The sequence below is a fragment of the Bombina bombina genome, chromosome 2 (assembly GCF_027579735.1).
Source record: "Bombina bombina isolate aBomBom1 chromosome 2, aBomBom1.pri, whole genome shotgun sequence".
In the NCBI taxonomy this organism is placed as follows: Eukaryota; Metazoa; Chordata; class Amphibia; order Anura; family Bombinatoridae; genus Bombina; species Bombina bombina.
The window spans coordinates 200,840,085-200,857,864 of record NC_069500.1 but is presented as its reverse complement, the minus strand read 5'-3'; the positions used below and the strand labels follow the sequence as shown (position 1 = coordinate 200,857,864).

Below are 17,780 nucleotides of genomic sequence, written 5' to 3'. Positions count from 1 at the left end.
CATTATGTCTAACATATATTTACTGTTTAACGTCCCTTTAATGCTGCAAATATATTTACAGCATTGTTTTTTCTTGTCTGTTGTTCATGGTCTTGAAGATATGTTTATTGTAGGCATGAAACAAAGAACAGGAGTATGCTTACCTTACACTTATAGGGCTTTACATCAGAGTGGACAATCATATGTGCCTTGAGAGTCTGTTTCTGCACAAAGCTCTTGAAGCACAGATGACACTGGTAGGCCCGGATGTTTGTGTGGATCAGGATGTGCCTCTTCATGTTGGCAAGAAGGGTGAACTCCCGCCCACAAATTCCACATTTGTGCTCTTTCACGCCCTAAATGAAATCAAACCAGTTACCCACTTACTCAAATTCAGTTTTAATATTTCCAATGAGAATCGAACACTTTATTTATGTGTATCTATAAAATTACTGTGTTTATTTCAGCATTTTACCACAGACTTTTAGGCCCTCATTTCAATCCATTACAGTAGACACTGGTGTTTTTTGGGTTAATTTAAATGGCAATTTAAGTGTGTCCATATTTAATAGTTAAGCCCCCAAATTACCCTCAAATGCGCTGTAACTTAGAATGCACTTAGCATGGGTAAACACACAAAATACCACAAGAAACAGACTCTGAATTTTGTGGTTTCTGCAGACTTATACATTACATGGCCAAAGCAAAATATAGGGCCAGATTATGAGTGGAGCACAATTTAGCGCTTTCGCTAGAGCACTAATTTCGCTAAAAGTAAACTTTTTGTGCGTGTCGGGTTGCACTGGTATTACGAGATGAAAGTAAAAAAGTATCGCTCTCACGCTAACCTGATGTGCACAAGAAGCCAAACTCAAAATATCGTGCACAAGATAACATATTCTCCCACAGAATATATATATACACGCGCAAACCTGATCGCATATTCTTATGTGCGCTAACCAGACATGAAAATATGAATATTTCCCATTCCAAAGTTCTGCACATACAATAATATGTTATATCTATTAATAAATACATATATATATATATATATAATGACATTTTGGTACAATATATATCTATACATGTATATATATTTATAGATGATTATATATAGGTATAGTTAAAAACAGATATAGATAGGAATATTCTATTTACAAATACTTAGGACATATTCTGCTATGTGCAGAACATTGGAATGTGAAATATTTACAGTAAATACACAGTATAACACTTTATTAAATATGAATATTGCATAAATACGCTTGTATATGTTTTCATCTACCTAAGAGCTCCAATGCACTTCTATATATGTATACATATATATTTATGTGTTTATATGTAAACAACTTTACTCATATTTAAAATATCACTACTAGATTTTATGTTGATTTACATCTATATTTTCAAATATAATCACATCCACTGGCAATTTTGTCTATCACATTCACACTCACAGTCATAATTTCATGAATGTTTATTTTCACACAGTCACTTAAAGGGACACACAAGTCAAAATTAAACTTTCATTTTCAGACAGAGCATGCAGTTTTCAACAACTTTCCAATTTTCTTCCATTAACAAAATGTGTCTTTTTATATTTGCACTTTTTGAGTCACCAGCTTCTACTGAGCATGTGCAAGAATTCACAGATTATACGTATATGTATTTGTGATTGGCTGATAGCTGTCACATGATATAGGAGAAGTGGAAAATCACATAACTTTGAAATTTGTCAGAAAAAAACTGCTGCTGACTTCACTTGAAGTTCAGACTAAGGGGCCAATTTATCAAGTCCCGGGCGGACATGATTTGCACCACTCTGTGTATTAATACAATAAAATATTAGAATAAGTTGTTGTCTTGTGGGATTGTGTTTTTTACTTATAATTAAAGGGATACTAAACCCAAATTTTAAATATAATAGTAATTATAATAGTAATATTATAATGAATGCATTGAAGTGATGTAACATGATTGATAAGTATTATTCTGTTGACAGCTATTGAACATATAAAAGGTCAAATTCAGCAACATGATTATTAAAGGAATAGTCTAGTCAAAATTAACTTTCATGATTCAGATAGAGCAAGGAATTTTAAGCAACTTTCTAATTTAATCCTATTATCAAATTTTCTTTGTTCTCTTAGTATCTTTATTTGAATTTAAGCTTAGAAGCCGGCCCATTTTTGGTTCAGCACCTGGGTAGTGCTTGCTGATTGGTGGCTACATTTAGCCACCAATCAGCAAACAGTACCCAGGTGTTGAACCCAAAATTGCTCTGTGGTTTTAAGCGATGGTGCCGATCGTTGATGGGTGGGAGTTAGGCGGGTGGACGGACCATCGCTGATGCAGTCCCTTTTCAGGTCGATCCAGTTCCGGTATTGCCGGGATGGTGTCGGGAGCGCGCAAGTGGGCGGAGCTTGCGCCCGCATGTACGCACTCGCGCTACTTAGTCTATACAGTATAGTCCATGCAATGGGAAGAATGCAGTGGGAGAGGGAGGGGGGATAAGACTTGGGGAAAAGGGATCAGAGGGGGGGAGTGTATTGAGGGGTGCAGATACACTATTGAAAAATGAAAATAAACGAAATAAAAATAAAACCTATTTTTTTTTTAGCAAACTGGGTACTGGCAGACAGCTGCCAGTACCCAAGATGGCGGCAAATAGATATAGGGGGGAGGTTTAGAGAGCTGTTGGTGGGGATCAGGGAAGTTGGGGCCTAAGAGGGGATCTTACACTGAAGAATATCTTAAAAAAAGAAAAACTTTAAAAAAAAGCCTTTTATTTTAGTACTGGCAGACTTTCTGCCAGTACTTAAGATGGCGGTGACAATTGTTGGGTGGAGGAGGGAAGAGAGCTGTTTGAGAGGGGTCAGGGAGGGATCAGGGGGTGGGATGTGTCAGGTAGGAGACTGATCTCTACACTAAAGCTAAAATAAACCCTACAAGCTACCTTATTAACCCCTTCACTGCTGGGCATAATACAAGTGTTTGTGCACAGCGGCATTTAGTGGCCTTCTAATTACCAAAAAGTAATGCCAAAGCCACAAATATATGCTATTTCTGAACAAAGGAGATCCTAGAGAAGCATTTACAACCATTTGTGCCATAATTGCACAAGCTGTATGTAAATGATTTCAGTGAGAAAGCTAAAGTTAGTGAAAAAATTTTTTTTTTATCGCATTTGGCGGTAAAATGGTGGCATAAAATATACCAAAATGGGGGGGCGGAGCTGGCCATCACCCAACATGGCCGCGAGTCTTTAGTGCTCCGTAGCTAGGCGGCTTCCCTAGACAGATCCTGGTGACCTCACTGCTCGAACCGAGATCAAAAGCAGTGGGTTTGAATATCGCATAACGAGTGACAGCTTGATGTGCTCAGAAACCTGAAAATACTCGCAGCAAGTGCTATACAATCTGCACATAAGGTATCTCTTATCCGGCTGGCCGCATCACGTGTTGAAGGCCTAAGAACACGTGTACCTCGAGGCCCTTCTACACCACGCAGATTACATACTGCGCGTAGCACAACTTATAAACCACCCGGCTGGAGAATCCACTAACAGTACACCCAGTACACCCAAGTACACGGAAATTACTAAGACCTGGTAAGACCCTATATCTACCGCTACTAATGCATCAGACCACAAGCCGTCATAACGGTCGAACCAGGAATCACAACAACCACGGTTGATGACCTGGCTGATTACCTGATAAATAACCTGGTTCCATATAAGCACCGGAAAACCAGTAAAGTATAAATTCAAATATACTGCAGATATCACTGCTACACTTATACGCAAAAAAGGAACTAACTCCTCACAACGTATATATTACTTATTTATTACTGATTATAAAACTACAAAATATATACTCCTACATCAAAAATGTTGGAACTATTCCAGCAGGAATCCTTTGCCACAGGTTTTAATCTAACCTAGCCTGTTAAAGGTCACTAAGTGGCAGGACTTGACATTCCAAAACTGTTCTAGCTCATCATGGCATCCATGAGGATACCTAGACAAGATAAAATGATCAAAGGTCCCACATCAACAAATGTGAAACTAAATAATTTTGCTAGAAGCTTCTGACATAGATCACTCAGTATATCAAGACCCAAAAACAGACTCTCCAGAGACTGACATAAGCCTGCCAATTCAGCAAGAAACTGAGCTGCTTAAAAAAGCAGATATTTGCAACCTGCACTAAAGATGACTTTACATCCTTCTTATCAACGGTCAGAAAATTAATTTAAGAAGGTTTGTCAGAGTTCAAAAAAGATATTTCAGATCTAGGCGATAGAGTCGCATTTCTGGAGGAAAACATGGACCAAATCAATAACGACAGTAAACTACAGAACCAGACAGCAGAAACACACGACTCAATGATACAATAAATGCAACTCCATATAGAGGATTTGGACAACAGGGGACGAAGAAGTAACATCAGAATAAGAGGAGTTTCAGAAAGAATCAAACCAAATAATATCCCCCAATACCTCTAGAGCCTGTTCCAGTACCTACTACAATTAACCGATATCCCCAACATCCCACTAGAAAGAGCACATAGGGCCCTAAGGCCGCCAAGGGACATCATCATGAAATTTCAACTATACACTGATAAAGAGAGGATTATGAAAGCTGCAAGAAAACTACGTCAAATATCTCATGAGGGTGATAAGATCCAGATATAAAAACAAAAAAGTATTGTGTAACATAAGCTAGATACACAAGAGGGCGCTGTGTGCCTCAACGGAGTTACTAATATACAAATTTCAAATATCCACATATAACAATTAAAGTATATTCAAATTGGAAAAAACATATATTATCCCCCAAAAGGAATTATACCAATACTGGGATGTTTGTACAAAGAGTCTTATTTGTAAGTCCCAATTGTAGAATTTGTTTCAACGTTATGACTTGTGCACCAAATATTCAGGCTGCTCTCTCCCTTCCTCCACTGTTAGGTAGTAGATCTGAAAAGATGAAAACACAAGAGAGGCGCCCAAATGTCTGTATCTGTAACAGATGATGATTTAAAGTAGCAACAGATCTAAACACAGACTACTCACAATTTCAATGAGCACACTTATGTGTGTGTATCTGTGATAGCAAATTGAAACAGCAACACATTTTCACACAGGGTACTGTGTGAATATTTGTTGCTGTTTCAATTTGCTATCACAGATACACACATTTGGGCGCTTTGTATTTGCAGACTGGGAGTGAACTGTGACCGGAGGGAGCCAGCTGGGTAGCTCTGATAGCCAGCCCGCAACTACAAGCACATAAGTGTGCTCATTGAAATTGTGAGTAGTCTGTGTTTAGATCTGTTGCTACTTTAAATCATCATCTGTTACAGATACACATCTTGTGTTTTCATCTTTTAAGATCCAGATATACACTGACCTCAGCCCAATAACACTAGACAGACAAAGGGAAGCTAAATATTTAACCTCTCACCTCCAAGAACTCAAAATCCCCTACAGATGGGGCTTCCCATTCAGCATTAAAGTCATCATGGGCTCCCAAACTGCCATCTACAGAACTCCAGAAGATTTGGAATCTTTCTGCAAACAGCTAAACATCCATCCACCAAAACCACCTTTCCTCCACCATCCTACAACTTCAAAAGAACACCATACAATGCAAGAACCAAAACCCCAGCGATCAAACTGGACAAAAGTCAACAGGAAAAGAGCTACATTCACTTTAAGTAGCACTTAACCCCACACTAGATTGCTCCCAATCTAGAAGTTCACAAACCCAGAAATCCATAAAAGCAATAACTCAGTGCCTACGCTCAGTCACCCTCTTAGACACCTGGAGGATCCACCACCCATCCCAAAAAAACTTTACCTTTTTCTCACACCCATATAAAACTCATTCAAGACTCAACTATATATGCATAGACCAATTGGGCCTACCATTAGCCCGAGACTCAGATATTGACCTGACTCCTTGGCCAGACCACTCATCAGTTTCATTAAACATAGAATGGCCGGAACGCCCAACCACAGACTTCACCTGGAGACTAGACAATACCCTCTTACTCCAACCCCCCATACTAGAAAAGATCACTCGTGCACTCACAGACTATTTCCAACATAATAATACTACCCAATCCTCTCCACTAATCATATGGGAAGCACATAAAGCGGTTATCAGAGGTGGATTCCTTAAACAAAAAGTTATACTTTCCAAAACCTATAACGCAGAATACCTTAAACTAATAAGCATATTGCGAGATGCAGAAAATATCCACATGCCTAACCCCACATGTAATGCTATCATCAATAACCTACAAAAAGCTAGGTAGAACCTAAACAACCTATTAAACAAAGAAGCACATAGGAAAGCCTATTATCTTAAAAAACTATACTTCACATAAGGTAATAAAGCCGGAACCATTAAAAAGCGGAACTATGCGAATTACAAACACAAAATGCTCACCCCCAACAACACGGAGACCCATGAATGTGGGAAAATAGCATAAATCTTCCGTTCTTATTATACTAAACTGTACAATATCCCACCTACTAACAACTCTGCTAACTTTCCCACAATTGACGAATACCTAGAATCTGCACCAAAAATACCAAATCCTGTATCTAAAGCTTTAGAAAATCCCATAAGTCCACAAGAAATCCTAGAAGCTATAAAAAGTACCCCTTGCCAAAAAAGCCCTCGCCCAGGTGGACTGACCAACTTTTACTACAAACAATTCAAGCAAACTCTAACACCCCACATGGTTAACATGTTTAACGCATTGGATGGAGACGGTCATTTCCCCCCCAACAATTAGAAGTACATATATCCGTAATACACAAGCAAGGGAAATCAACAACAGACCCTAGCAATTTTCGCCTAATATCATTGCTAAATGGTGACATAAAAATTTACGCTAAAATAATTGCACGTCTAATTTAACTCAGTAAAGCTCATGATCCTACATACCGATCATGCAGGATTTGTGCCGCTCAGAGAGACCAGAGATAACACCATTAGAGCTCTGTGCTTAATAGAGCATGACAAAGCAAAAAATATACCTGTTGTCCTGGTCTCTACTGATGCGGAAAAAGCCTTTGATAGGTTGAATTGGACTTTTCGACATAGAACTTAAATCATTTCGGCCTAGGAGAAACAATGATTAAAAGGCTATTTCACCTATACTCCAAACCCACAGCTAAAGTTAGAACAAATGGGGTACTCTCTACAAGTTTCCCTATCTCAAATGGAACTAGGCAGGGATGTCCACTATCCCCTATACTATTCATCTTAATGATGGAATCCCTGACATCCTACATTAGAACAAACCCCAACATTGCAGGAGTACACATTGGTCCCAATGACTACAAAACATTAATGTTTGCTGACGACGTCTTACTCACCTTTTCCTCACCCACAAAATCTATACCACCACTTCTAGCTGAATTCAACACATTTGGTGACCTATCTCATTTTTTTATTAACAAACAGAAATCTGAAATTCTTAATATTTCCCTCCCTCGGCACAAATTCAAACATCTACAGCCTATATGCCCATACAGACTCCAACTGAAATACCTAGGAGTTCAGTTAACCACTAGCATCCCACAAATATTTGACAACAACTACAAACCTCTATTCACATCCATTCAACATCTCCTACATACATGGCAGGACAAACTGCTCTCTTGGAGGGGGAGGATCCAAGCAATCAAGATGACTGCGCTACCAAAAATACTCTACATCTTCCAAACCATCCCAATAACCTTACCTAAATGTTACCTACAACGACTCCAAAGACTTATCAACACCTTTATATGGGGGAAAATACGCCCCTGTGTGAGTACAGAAACCATGTATCGACCTCTAGGAAATGGAGGATTAGGTGTACCAAAACTAGAAACTTATTACCGAGCAATAGTATTACAACACATATTAGACTGGCATAGCAAGAGAGAGGCTAAAGCATGGGTCTCACTAGACTCACAAATAATAAGAGCCCCTAATCCAGGGACCATTTGCTGAACACCTACAAACTTAAGGCCACTGATATGCCATAAATCACCTTTGTATAAACACATATTGCATACCTGGGATAACTTGATTCAAAACACACCTAAACTTTCCACGCCTCAGCCCCCCCTAACCCCAATATCCCCAAACATGGAATTTACGGGAGGATATGGGAAATACCCGACACCACACCCATCATAAAGGTCCTAGATAAAGGGAAGCTAAAACTGAGGACTGACATGCAAGACATTCTGAACAGAACCTTTATTTCTTGGCTTAAACATTTCCAATTACATAACTTCTTGCAGAATAACCACTCTAAACATAATCTTACGAGAGCTCCCACGCTCTTTCAACACCTCTGTTTGACAGCTATCCCACCTAGGGGATCTCTCTCCTTATCAAAAACAATACTTGAAGCAGCCAGCCAACCCATACTACCACCATATACAACACAATGGCATGACAAACTAGGTTCACACCTAGAAGATAAGGAATAATACACAGAAATATACAATAACACTCATAAATCCTCCACATCCTCACGGTTGCTAGAATTAAATTTCAAAGTACTCCTCCGCTGGTACTTAACGCCACCTAGACTACATAAAATATACCCTTCCTCATCCCCGCTTTGCTTGAGAGGATGTAAAGCCAATGGCACCATGTTGCATATGTGGTGGCAATGCTCTAAAATCACCCATTTCTGGAGGGAGATAGAACTAATGTTAAGATCACTACTAGAACCTGACTTCAGCTTAACACCTGAGATAGCTCTATTAAATAAAAGCACAAGTTGTAAAGTTCTAAATGTAAAATCCGCTCCATACTTACACAAATGTGCTTAAACAGCGCCAAACTACTTATAGCAGAAAACTGGAAATCACCACTATTTCCTACCCGCCAACTATGGATACAAAAAATGGATGAAATTCTTCTCTTGGAGCAATACGGCTACTATAAACGTAATAAACTCCCATTATTCTTAGATGTCAAATTCTATTGGGATTCTTTAAGAGACCCAAACACCACATCAGACCAACCTACTGTCACGTAATTCCCTCATAACTGTAAAACCTGATTGTAACCTGCAACACTATACATCAATACCTCTAGATAGAACTAAATGAATAGGAAATTGAACCTGAACGTATAAGCTTACTGTATTTACATTTGTTACTTTTGTTATGTTTATATTATGTTAGACTTATTAGACATATTCATGCATATTCCTAAGAACCAATTAATTACTCCTGGAGCCTTAAACCCGTTCCCAGAAAACGACAAACTCTAACCCCAATGCAACAAAGTAACTCTTTACCTGTATATTAATCTGAAAAGACATGGGTATATTGTTAATGTTTGTTTGAAAACTAATAAAAACTAAGTTTAAAAAAAAAGAAAAAAGAAATATACCAAAATGGGCCTAGATCAATATTTTGGGTAGTCTACTAAAATATATATATATATATACATTTGAAGGGTTATTCAGGGATTCCTGACAGATATCAGCATTCCAATGTAACTATCGCTAATTTTGAAAAAAAAAGAAGCGAAGAACATGTAAATATTGGGTATTTCTAAACTCAGGGCAAAATTTAGAAACTATTTAGCATGGTTGTTTTTTGGTGGTTGTAGATGTGTAACAGATTTTGGGGGTCAAAGTGTTTTTTTCAATTGTTCCTTTATATTTTATAATTTTTGTATAGTAAATTATAAGATATGAAAATAATGGTATCTTTAGAAAGTCCATTCAATGTCGAGAAAAATGGTATATAATATATGTGGGTACAGTAAATGAGTAAGAGAAAAATGACAACAAAACACAGAACACCACAGAAATGTAAAAATAGCCCTGGTCCTTAAGGGTAAGAAAATAGAAAAATGGTCTGGTTACTAAGGGGTTAAAATTGCATGCTCTATCCGAATCATGAAAGAAAAAAAATTGGGTTTAGTATCCTTTTAACTTCTTGGGTATAGATCACTGGTTTTCAAACCTGTCCACAAGCTTCCCTACCCTAGCAGGCCAGAATTTCAGGATTACCTTGGATGAGAACAGGTAAAATAGCCATGTTTACTAATCAGCTAATTATTTCACCTGTGCATTAGTTCAGATATCCGCAAAATCTGGCCTGTTAGGGAGGTTTGAAAACCACTGGTATAGATTATTATACCGTAATCATTGTCTTTGAAAAAAATCTGGGTAATATATTATTATTTACAAAGAGATCAAATATTTGTGATCAACTGTATCGATTTTGTGGTTACATAATATAACCAATAAACTGGCCCTCTTCTAAATATCTTGTTGCTGAACAAAATAAAAAATAAATTTAAAAAATCTGATGTTGCTCACCAATAACAATAATAACAATATATATTGCTAAAGTAGACTTATTACTGGTACAATGTTAATTAATTAGACATTCAATGGGTTTTGCAAGCTGACAGGAACTATGATAATATCCAACTAAAAATAGTTATAGTAGTAGTAATGTTTTAATTTAAGGGACAGTCAGGTCAAAATTAAACTTTCATGATTCAGATAGGGAATGTAATTTTAAACAACTTTCTAATTTACTTTTATCATTGAATTTGGATTGTTCTCACCCATCACCGCATTTTAAATTTGTAACACTAATATGTTTAGAATGCTGTGACCTCAGACATAGTATGCAGAGTTATAGGGTAGTTTTTTCTGACGGTGGAGAAATTCCTTAAGCTATGCCTCTGTGACTGTTTGCTTACCCGCATGCGCAGTCACAGAGGCAGGTTTTTCTGACGGTTATTTTTATTTGGTACACAAAGGGAGCAAAAATAGGGTTAGTAAAATGATACCAAATATGGATTATAATTTTTGACATGCCAATATTTAGATATCAATACAGATTTTTATCTTTATATGTATTAATCCTATTATATAAAAGGCCAAGTGTGTTTGTCCGAAGCTGTCATACGCAGTAGAGACAGCACAGGACAAACACACCTGGCCTTACCTGACAAGCCATGGCATGCTGTTTGCGGTGAAAGTGGGCAAGAGACAGAGCAAAAGAGAGGGAGGAGAGAGGAGGGAGAGAGAGAGCAAAAGAGAGGGGTGAGAGAGAGAGCAAAAGAGATGGGGGGAGAGAGGGGGAGAGAGAGAGCAAAAGAGAGGGGGGAGAGAGCGCAAAAGAGAGGGATGGAGAGAAAGAGCAAAAGAGAGGGATGGAGAGAGAGCAAAAAAAAAGGAGAGAGAGACAGAGCAAAAGAGAGAGGGGAGAGAGAGCGCAAATGAAAGGGGGGAGAGAGAGAGCACAAAAGAGAGAGGGAGAGAGAGTGCAAAAGAGGGGAAGAGAGAGAGAGCGCAAAAGAGAGGGGGAGAGAGAGAGCGCAAAAGAGAGGGGGAGAGAGCGCAAAAGAGGGGGAGAGAGAGAGAGCGCAAAAGAGAGGGGGAGAGAGAGAGAGCGCAAAAGAGAGGGGGAGAGAGAGTACGAAAAAAAGAGGGGGAGAGAGAGAGAGAGAGCGCAAAAGAGAGGGGGAGAGAGAGAGCACAAAAGAGAGGGGGAAAGAGAGTGTGCAAAAGAGAGGGGGAGAAAGAGAGCGCAAAAGAGAGAGAGAGCAAAAGAGAGGGGGGAGATAAAGCAAAAGAGAAGGGGAGAGGGAGCAAAAGAGAGGGAGGAGAGAGAGACCAAAAGAGAGGTGGAGCGAGAGAGAGCTAAAAAGAGAGGGGGAGAGAGCACAAAAGAGAGGGGGAGAGAGCACAAAAGAGAGGGGGAGAGAGAGCAAAAGAGAGGGGGAGAAAGAGAGCAAAAGAAACGGGGAGAGCAAAAGAGAGGTGGGGGAGAGAGAGCAAAAGAGAGGGGGGAGAGAGAGAGAGCAAAGAGAGGGAGGAGAGAGAGAACAAAAGAGAGGTGGAGCAAGATAGAGCTCAAAAGAGAGGGGGAGAGAGCGCAAAAGAGAGGGGGAGAGAGAGCAAAAGAAAGGGGGAGAGAGAGAGCAAAAGAGAGGGGGAGAGAGAGCAAAAGAGATATGGGGGAGAGAGAGCGCAAAAGAGAGGGGGAGAGAGCACAAAAGAGAGGGGGAGAGAGCACAAAAGAGAGGGGGAGAGAGCACAAAAGAGAGGGGGAGAGAGCGCAAAAGAGAGGGGGAGAGAGAGCATAAGAAAGGGGGAGAGAGAGAGCAAAAGAGAGGGGGAGAGAGAGCAAAAGAGAGATGGGGGAGAGAGAGCGCAAAAGAGAGGGGGAGAGAGCGCAAAAGAGAGGAGGCGAGAGCGCAAAAGAGGGGGAGAGAGCACAAAAGAGAGGGGGAGAGAGCACAAAAGAGAGGGGGAGAGAGCACAAAAGAGAGGGGGATTGAGAGAGCAAGGGGTGGGACCACTGTACTGCAAAAAATAGCCAATTTGAACGGGCTTTAGGACTAGTATATAAATAATGCGCTACCAACAGTGTTTAACAGGGGTTAATCAAATAATCCATATTTGTATATGTATGATCAACATTATATTTGATTAACCCCAGTATTGCTGTCTTTGCTAGGCTATAGGTTATGCTGTAGATTAAATGAGGATTGATGTGAGGACACAAATAATTTGTATTATTATCATCAATCAATATTGGAAAAAAAAACATATATACAAAAAACTAAATATTTGAAGTATGTATTAAATATGCTCTTTATTATTAGAAATACATAAGGCAAAAAAGAAAAAATATATATTATTGTTAAGACAAAATTGTTAATCATAATAGATTAAGAATCGTATAAGATGTACTGTTAATTATTATTGACTTAATAATAAGTGGTGAAAGTGAATTGAATGTGAATGCCATGTATGAACTTTATTGACAAAATTGTCATATTATTATTATTATAAAAGTACCAGTAAATATAGTTTACATAGTCAACAAATTCATGAAAAAAGACAATGCAATAGCATGAAGGGCCCGATTTAACAAGCAGCGGATGCTGCTGAATCCGCCCGAAGTTTCATGCTCGCCGGAAACTGAAGTTAAGAAGCAGTGGTCATAAGACCGCTGCTCCTTAACTTCTCTGCCACCTTTTAGGTGAACTTCTTAACTTCTCTGCCACCTTTTAGGTGGTGGATTGCAATCAACCCGATCCGATCGGGATGATTGACACACCCTGCTAGCGGCCAATTGGCCGCGAATGTGCAGGAGGCCGTCGTTGCACAATCATTTCACAAGAAATACTTGTGCAATGTTAAATGCTGACAGTGTATTTTGTCGGCATTTAGCGATGCCAGGCGGACATGATTTGATACAGCGGCACGTGATAAATTGGCCCCTTAGTCTGAACTTCAAGTGAGCAGCAGTTTTTCTTCTGACAAATTTTCCATTTCTCCTGTATCATGTGACAGCCATCAGCCAATCACAAATACATATACGCATATTCTGTGAAATCTTGCACATGCTCAGTTGGAGCTAGTGACTCAAAAAGTGTAAATATAAAAAGACTGCACATTTTGTTAATGAAAAAAAATTGGAAAGTTGTTTAAAACTGCATGCTCTATCTGAATAATTAAAATTTAATTTTGACTTGTGTGTCCCTTTAAGTGACTGTGTGAAAATCAACAATTATGTCTGTGAATGTGAATGTAATAGACAAAATTGCCAGTGGATGTGATTATATTTGAAAATATAGATGTAAATCAACATAAAATCTGGTTTTGAAATTTTAAATATGAGTAATTTACATAACTAATGTTAAGTGAAATTATATTGCGAATCTGGTGAAATTGCTTGTGTGGTTGTTAGGAGAATTGATTATTAATCAACATAAAATGACTGTGACATTAAAAAATAATGTGTTATTGCTATGAATTAAGTATGATTAATTGTGTGGCTAGCGATAATATTAGAGGTAAATTACATAAATTAAAAATGTGGTTTATTAAATATTGAAAATAATTGTTAAGATTAGTTCGTAGACAGTAGTATAGCTTAATAAACTATTTAGAATTTTTTAGAAAATTGAAACCAGTGCTACCAGGCCGCTATATTATTTATATTAAATTTTTTATCCTTCATATATAAGGAGGAACAGACCCTTTATCAAATCGTTTTTTTAGAAAATAGCAGAAAAGAGGAAATCAAGAAACTAGTTAATTAAAACCTGATTTAAAAAATAGACAGGAAATTCAGCACACAGGAACACTGAACATAATTTTTTTTTCTTTCGTGATTCAGATAGAGCATGCAATTTTAAGCAATTTTCTAATTTACTCCTACTATCAAATTTTCTTCGTTCTCATTTAAGCTTTTTTTGGTTCAGACTATGGACAGCATTTTTTTTATTGGTGGATGAATTTATCCACCAATCAGCAAGGACAGCCTGGGTTGTTAATAAAAAATGGGCCGGCATCTAAACTTACATTCTTGCATTTCAAATAAAGATACCAAGAGAATAAAGAAAATTTGATAACAGGAGTAAATTAGAAACTTGCTTAAAATGTCATGCTCTATCTGAATCATGAAAGAAAAAAATTGGGTTCAGTGTCCCTTTAAGTTCATATACCAGAAGTAAAGTCTCACACATTAGCAGTGAGCAGGGGGCGCACTTTAAAAATGAAATCCTGCTGCCAATATAAATCACATAACGCTGCTTTCTGCGTAATGTATCTTACAGTCGCCTATAATTTAGTATGGCTGTGTTTTTCTTTCAGGGTATTAAGTATTTTGTATATTTTGTCACAACCCCTTTTCATTTGCGAAAAAATACAGTGAGAATTGTAGGGCAGAAATGTTTAGATAATTACACTGGGATTTGAAAGAAAATTTCATATACGCCTATGGAATACCCATGTCCAGCCCATTTTACAAAAACAATAATAATTATGCTTTGGATTTTGTACTTATAAGTACAAATTTTTATATGTTTTTTTTTTTTTGCACATCCAGTACACTTAAATTACGATTTATGCTGTGCATAGTTAATACGATTAATTCCTGTGTAATTTACATACAAATTTTCCGTTATTGATAAAATACGATTTTTGGTGAACAATTTTGTTATGATTTTTGATGCACCTTAACGGATCCATTTTTTTTCCTGTGTATGTTTGTGTGAATGCTTATTAATTTTGTATGATTTTTAAATTACAAATTTAATTCTGCACTTATGCAATGTATGCATCTCCTTCCTATATGAAAATGCAGTACATGCCCTTTATTATTACCCTGATTTTACCCAGGGTAAAAATTGGCTTTATAGAATTCCACCAGGGTAATAGAAGGACTGGCAAGCATTCTTAAATAATCTCGCCAGCCCAGAGACCTTTAAATAATCAGCCCCTAAGTGATTCAAATTTGTTTTCAAAATCAAATTCTAAGTTTCAAGGATTAATACCATGACTGCTATCTTTGCTTAAAGGGTTTGCTTATAGTATTTATGAATAGAGTGAATTAATTACCTGCTAAATCACACACCACACACACATTTATATATATATATATATATATATATATATATATATATATATATATATATATATATACAGTATATATGTGTGATTATATATATATATATATATATATATATATATATATATAATATATATATATATATGTGTGTGTGTGTGTGTGTGTGTAAAGCCAAGTGAATTTAAATACAGGTGAAAGCCAAGTGAATTTAAATACAGACTTTACCAATTATTAACAGCTGATAAATAGTTTCTGCTATTGTTACCTACATTTAGGGACAGTATAGACTCAATACATCATTTTGATTACTTACATACGAGAGAAGTATCCTGCAACTGGACCCACATCTAAAAGCTTATAAGAAGTACATGAAACATTTAAATATTCATTGTTTTTTAGGAGCCGAGAATGGCCGTAAAGCTCTGGTATGTTAAGTTTCTCCAACCACGATTGACTCATGAATACGTTTTCCTACATGCACACGCTGATTTGTGCATGTGCAATTTTAAATAGCTAACTGAAAAATATTAAACGTGCACTGCTATACTGTCATACAAGAAACCAGCTAACTGGACAAGAAGAAAGCTGTGGGCGGAGCTTGGCTGCTAACAAACAACGATTATTAAAAAGTTTTACAAGCTTATAGATGCAACACATTGCAAGATGCTTGTCTGGTATGTAACAATAAGTAATAAGGAATAACGTATTGGGTCTAGACTGTCCCATTAACTTCACTTATTTAGAAATTAGCATCAGGTTTAACGTTTTACCTGCTTATATCTCCAATGCTAATTTTCTTACATACCTTATGGGTTAGAGAATGTTGTTTAAGGTGATGAGGTTGCACAAATTCCATGCCACATTCAGAGCAAATGTGTGGTCGGATATCCTTATGCTTCATCATATGGTTCTGTAGCTGACTTGGATACTGAAATGTTTTATTACATTCAGTGCAGTTGTACAGGACAGGGCCTCGATGGGTTGTCAGATGTCTTTTCAGCTGAGCTAAAGTTGAAAAGTCAAGGCCACATTCCACACAGATGTTCTCTCGTCCATTATCATGTTTCGCTTCATGGACTTTAAGTTCGCTAGGGTAGGCAAAACCTCTACCACATATTCTGCAGTTGTACGGCTTAACCTCACTGTGTTGCATCATATGTCGTTTAAGGTGACTAGTTTGGGTAAATGCTTTATGACAAACATGGCACTTGTGGGGCCTGGTACCTTGGTGTGTTAGCATATGAGTGTGCAAATGACTAAGTTGTTTAAAGAGTTTTCCACAACGAGTACAGGCATGTGGTTTTATACCACTATGTCCTAAGATATGTGTTACTAAGTTATATTTTGATGTGTAAGACTTGTCACACATTGGGCATTTCCAACGTTTCTGATCACCTACGCTGACATAGAAACTGTCATCAATCTGCACATTGACATCAACTCTTTCAGCCTTGTGTTTATGATCCTCCTTTTCTTCTGATTGTGACCGACTAATTTTTAGTTCCTCTGGTCTCTTTAAACCAAAAGGACTATTCAAGTGAAAGCTTTCCGACGACATCTTAAAGGGGTATGTCATATCAAGGTAGTTCTTATGAAAGTAAGGGTAAGACCCATGCATATATATAGATCCACTGGGCCAAATTACACTTGTCCTTGATGGTTCTTGTTTTATATGGTTTGCCCAATAGTTATCCATTCTTCTGTAATAATCAAAACCAAAATTACCTAATTCAATCATCTTAGTGTTATAGCTGGATAGTGGAGGTAAATGATAAATCATTGGAAGATTTGTGTTTAGAAAGTTCTTGTCTTTATCTAATATGTTTATCTTTGCATCAATATCTGTTGCATCACCTTCATTATCTTGCGTCTTGTTGGACAAACTTTTCCTTTTCCGCGAACTACCTTCCAGCAGCTCATGAAAATGTTGCAAACTTTTTGCAGCAAAGTCATATTGATAATGTGGAATTTGGGTTTTAAATTCTTCACCACATGGTGCATGCTTGCTGTACTTCATAAAAGATGGCACTGTATCTCGGCTGTGTGGAAAGAAATGGTTCTTCTCAATGTCAATATATGAAGTATGATTTTTCTTTATATAGTGATCTTTTTGCATAGCCTGTTTAAAAAGAAAATATATATATATGTATATGAATTTGATATATATTTTTCATTTATTATTTTATCATGTATTTATATTTAATATGAGTACAACAGGATTTAAGTTCTATAACAAAATCTAAGGGTTATTTAAGTTATAAACTTAGTGGACTAGTAGTAGCATCAAAAATCTAAATAGGCGTTAATGGGGATATTTGTTAGTATTGGTTTACAGATGTAATTTAGCTCTCAGAAGGTTAACAGAGATTGCTGTATTA

The 17,780-nt window shown here is 37.3% G+C and overlaps 1 protein-coding gene across 1 annotated transcript in view; it reads right to left on the bottom strand.

Annotated features, from left to right (window-relative positions):
• The window catches only part of ZNF366 (zinc finger protein 366), a 107,113-nt gene that overhangs the window by 69,346 nt on the left and 19,987 nt on the right, over positions 1-17,780 (bottom strand). The window contains exons 2-3 of the mRNA XM_053701435.1: positions 16,208-17,521; positions 144-335 (exon numbers count right to left, since the gene is read on the bottom strand). Coding sequence (XP_053557410.1) covers positions 144-335; positions 16,208-17,518 — 1,503 coding nt within the window. The 5' untranslated portion in view covers positions 17,519-17,521. The remainder of the gene's footprint in view (positions 1-143; positions 336-16,207; positions 17,522-17,780) is intronic.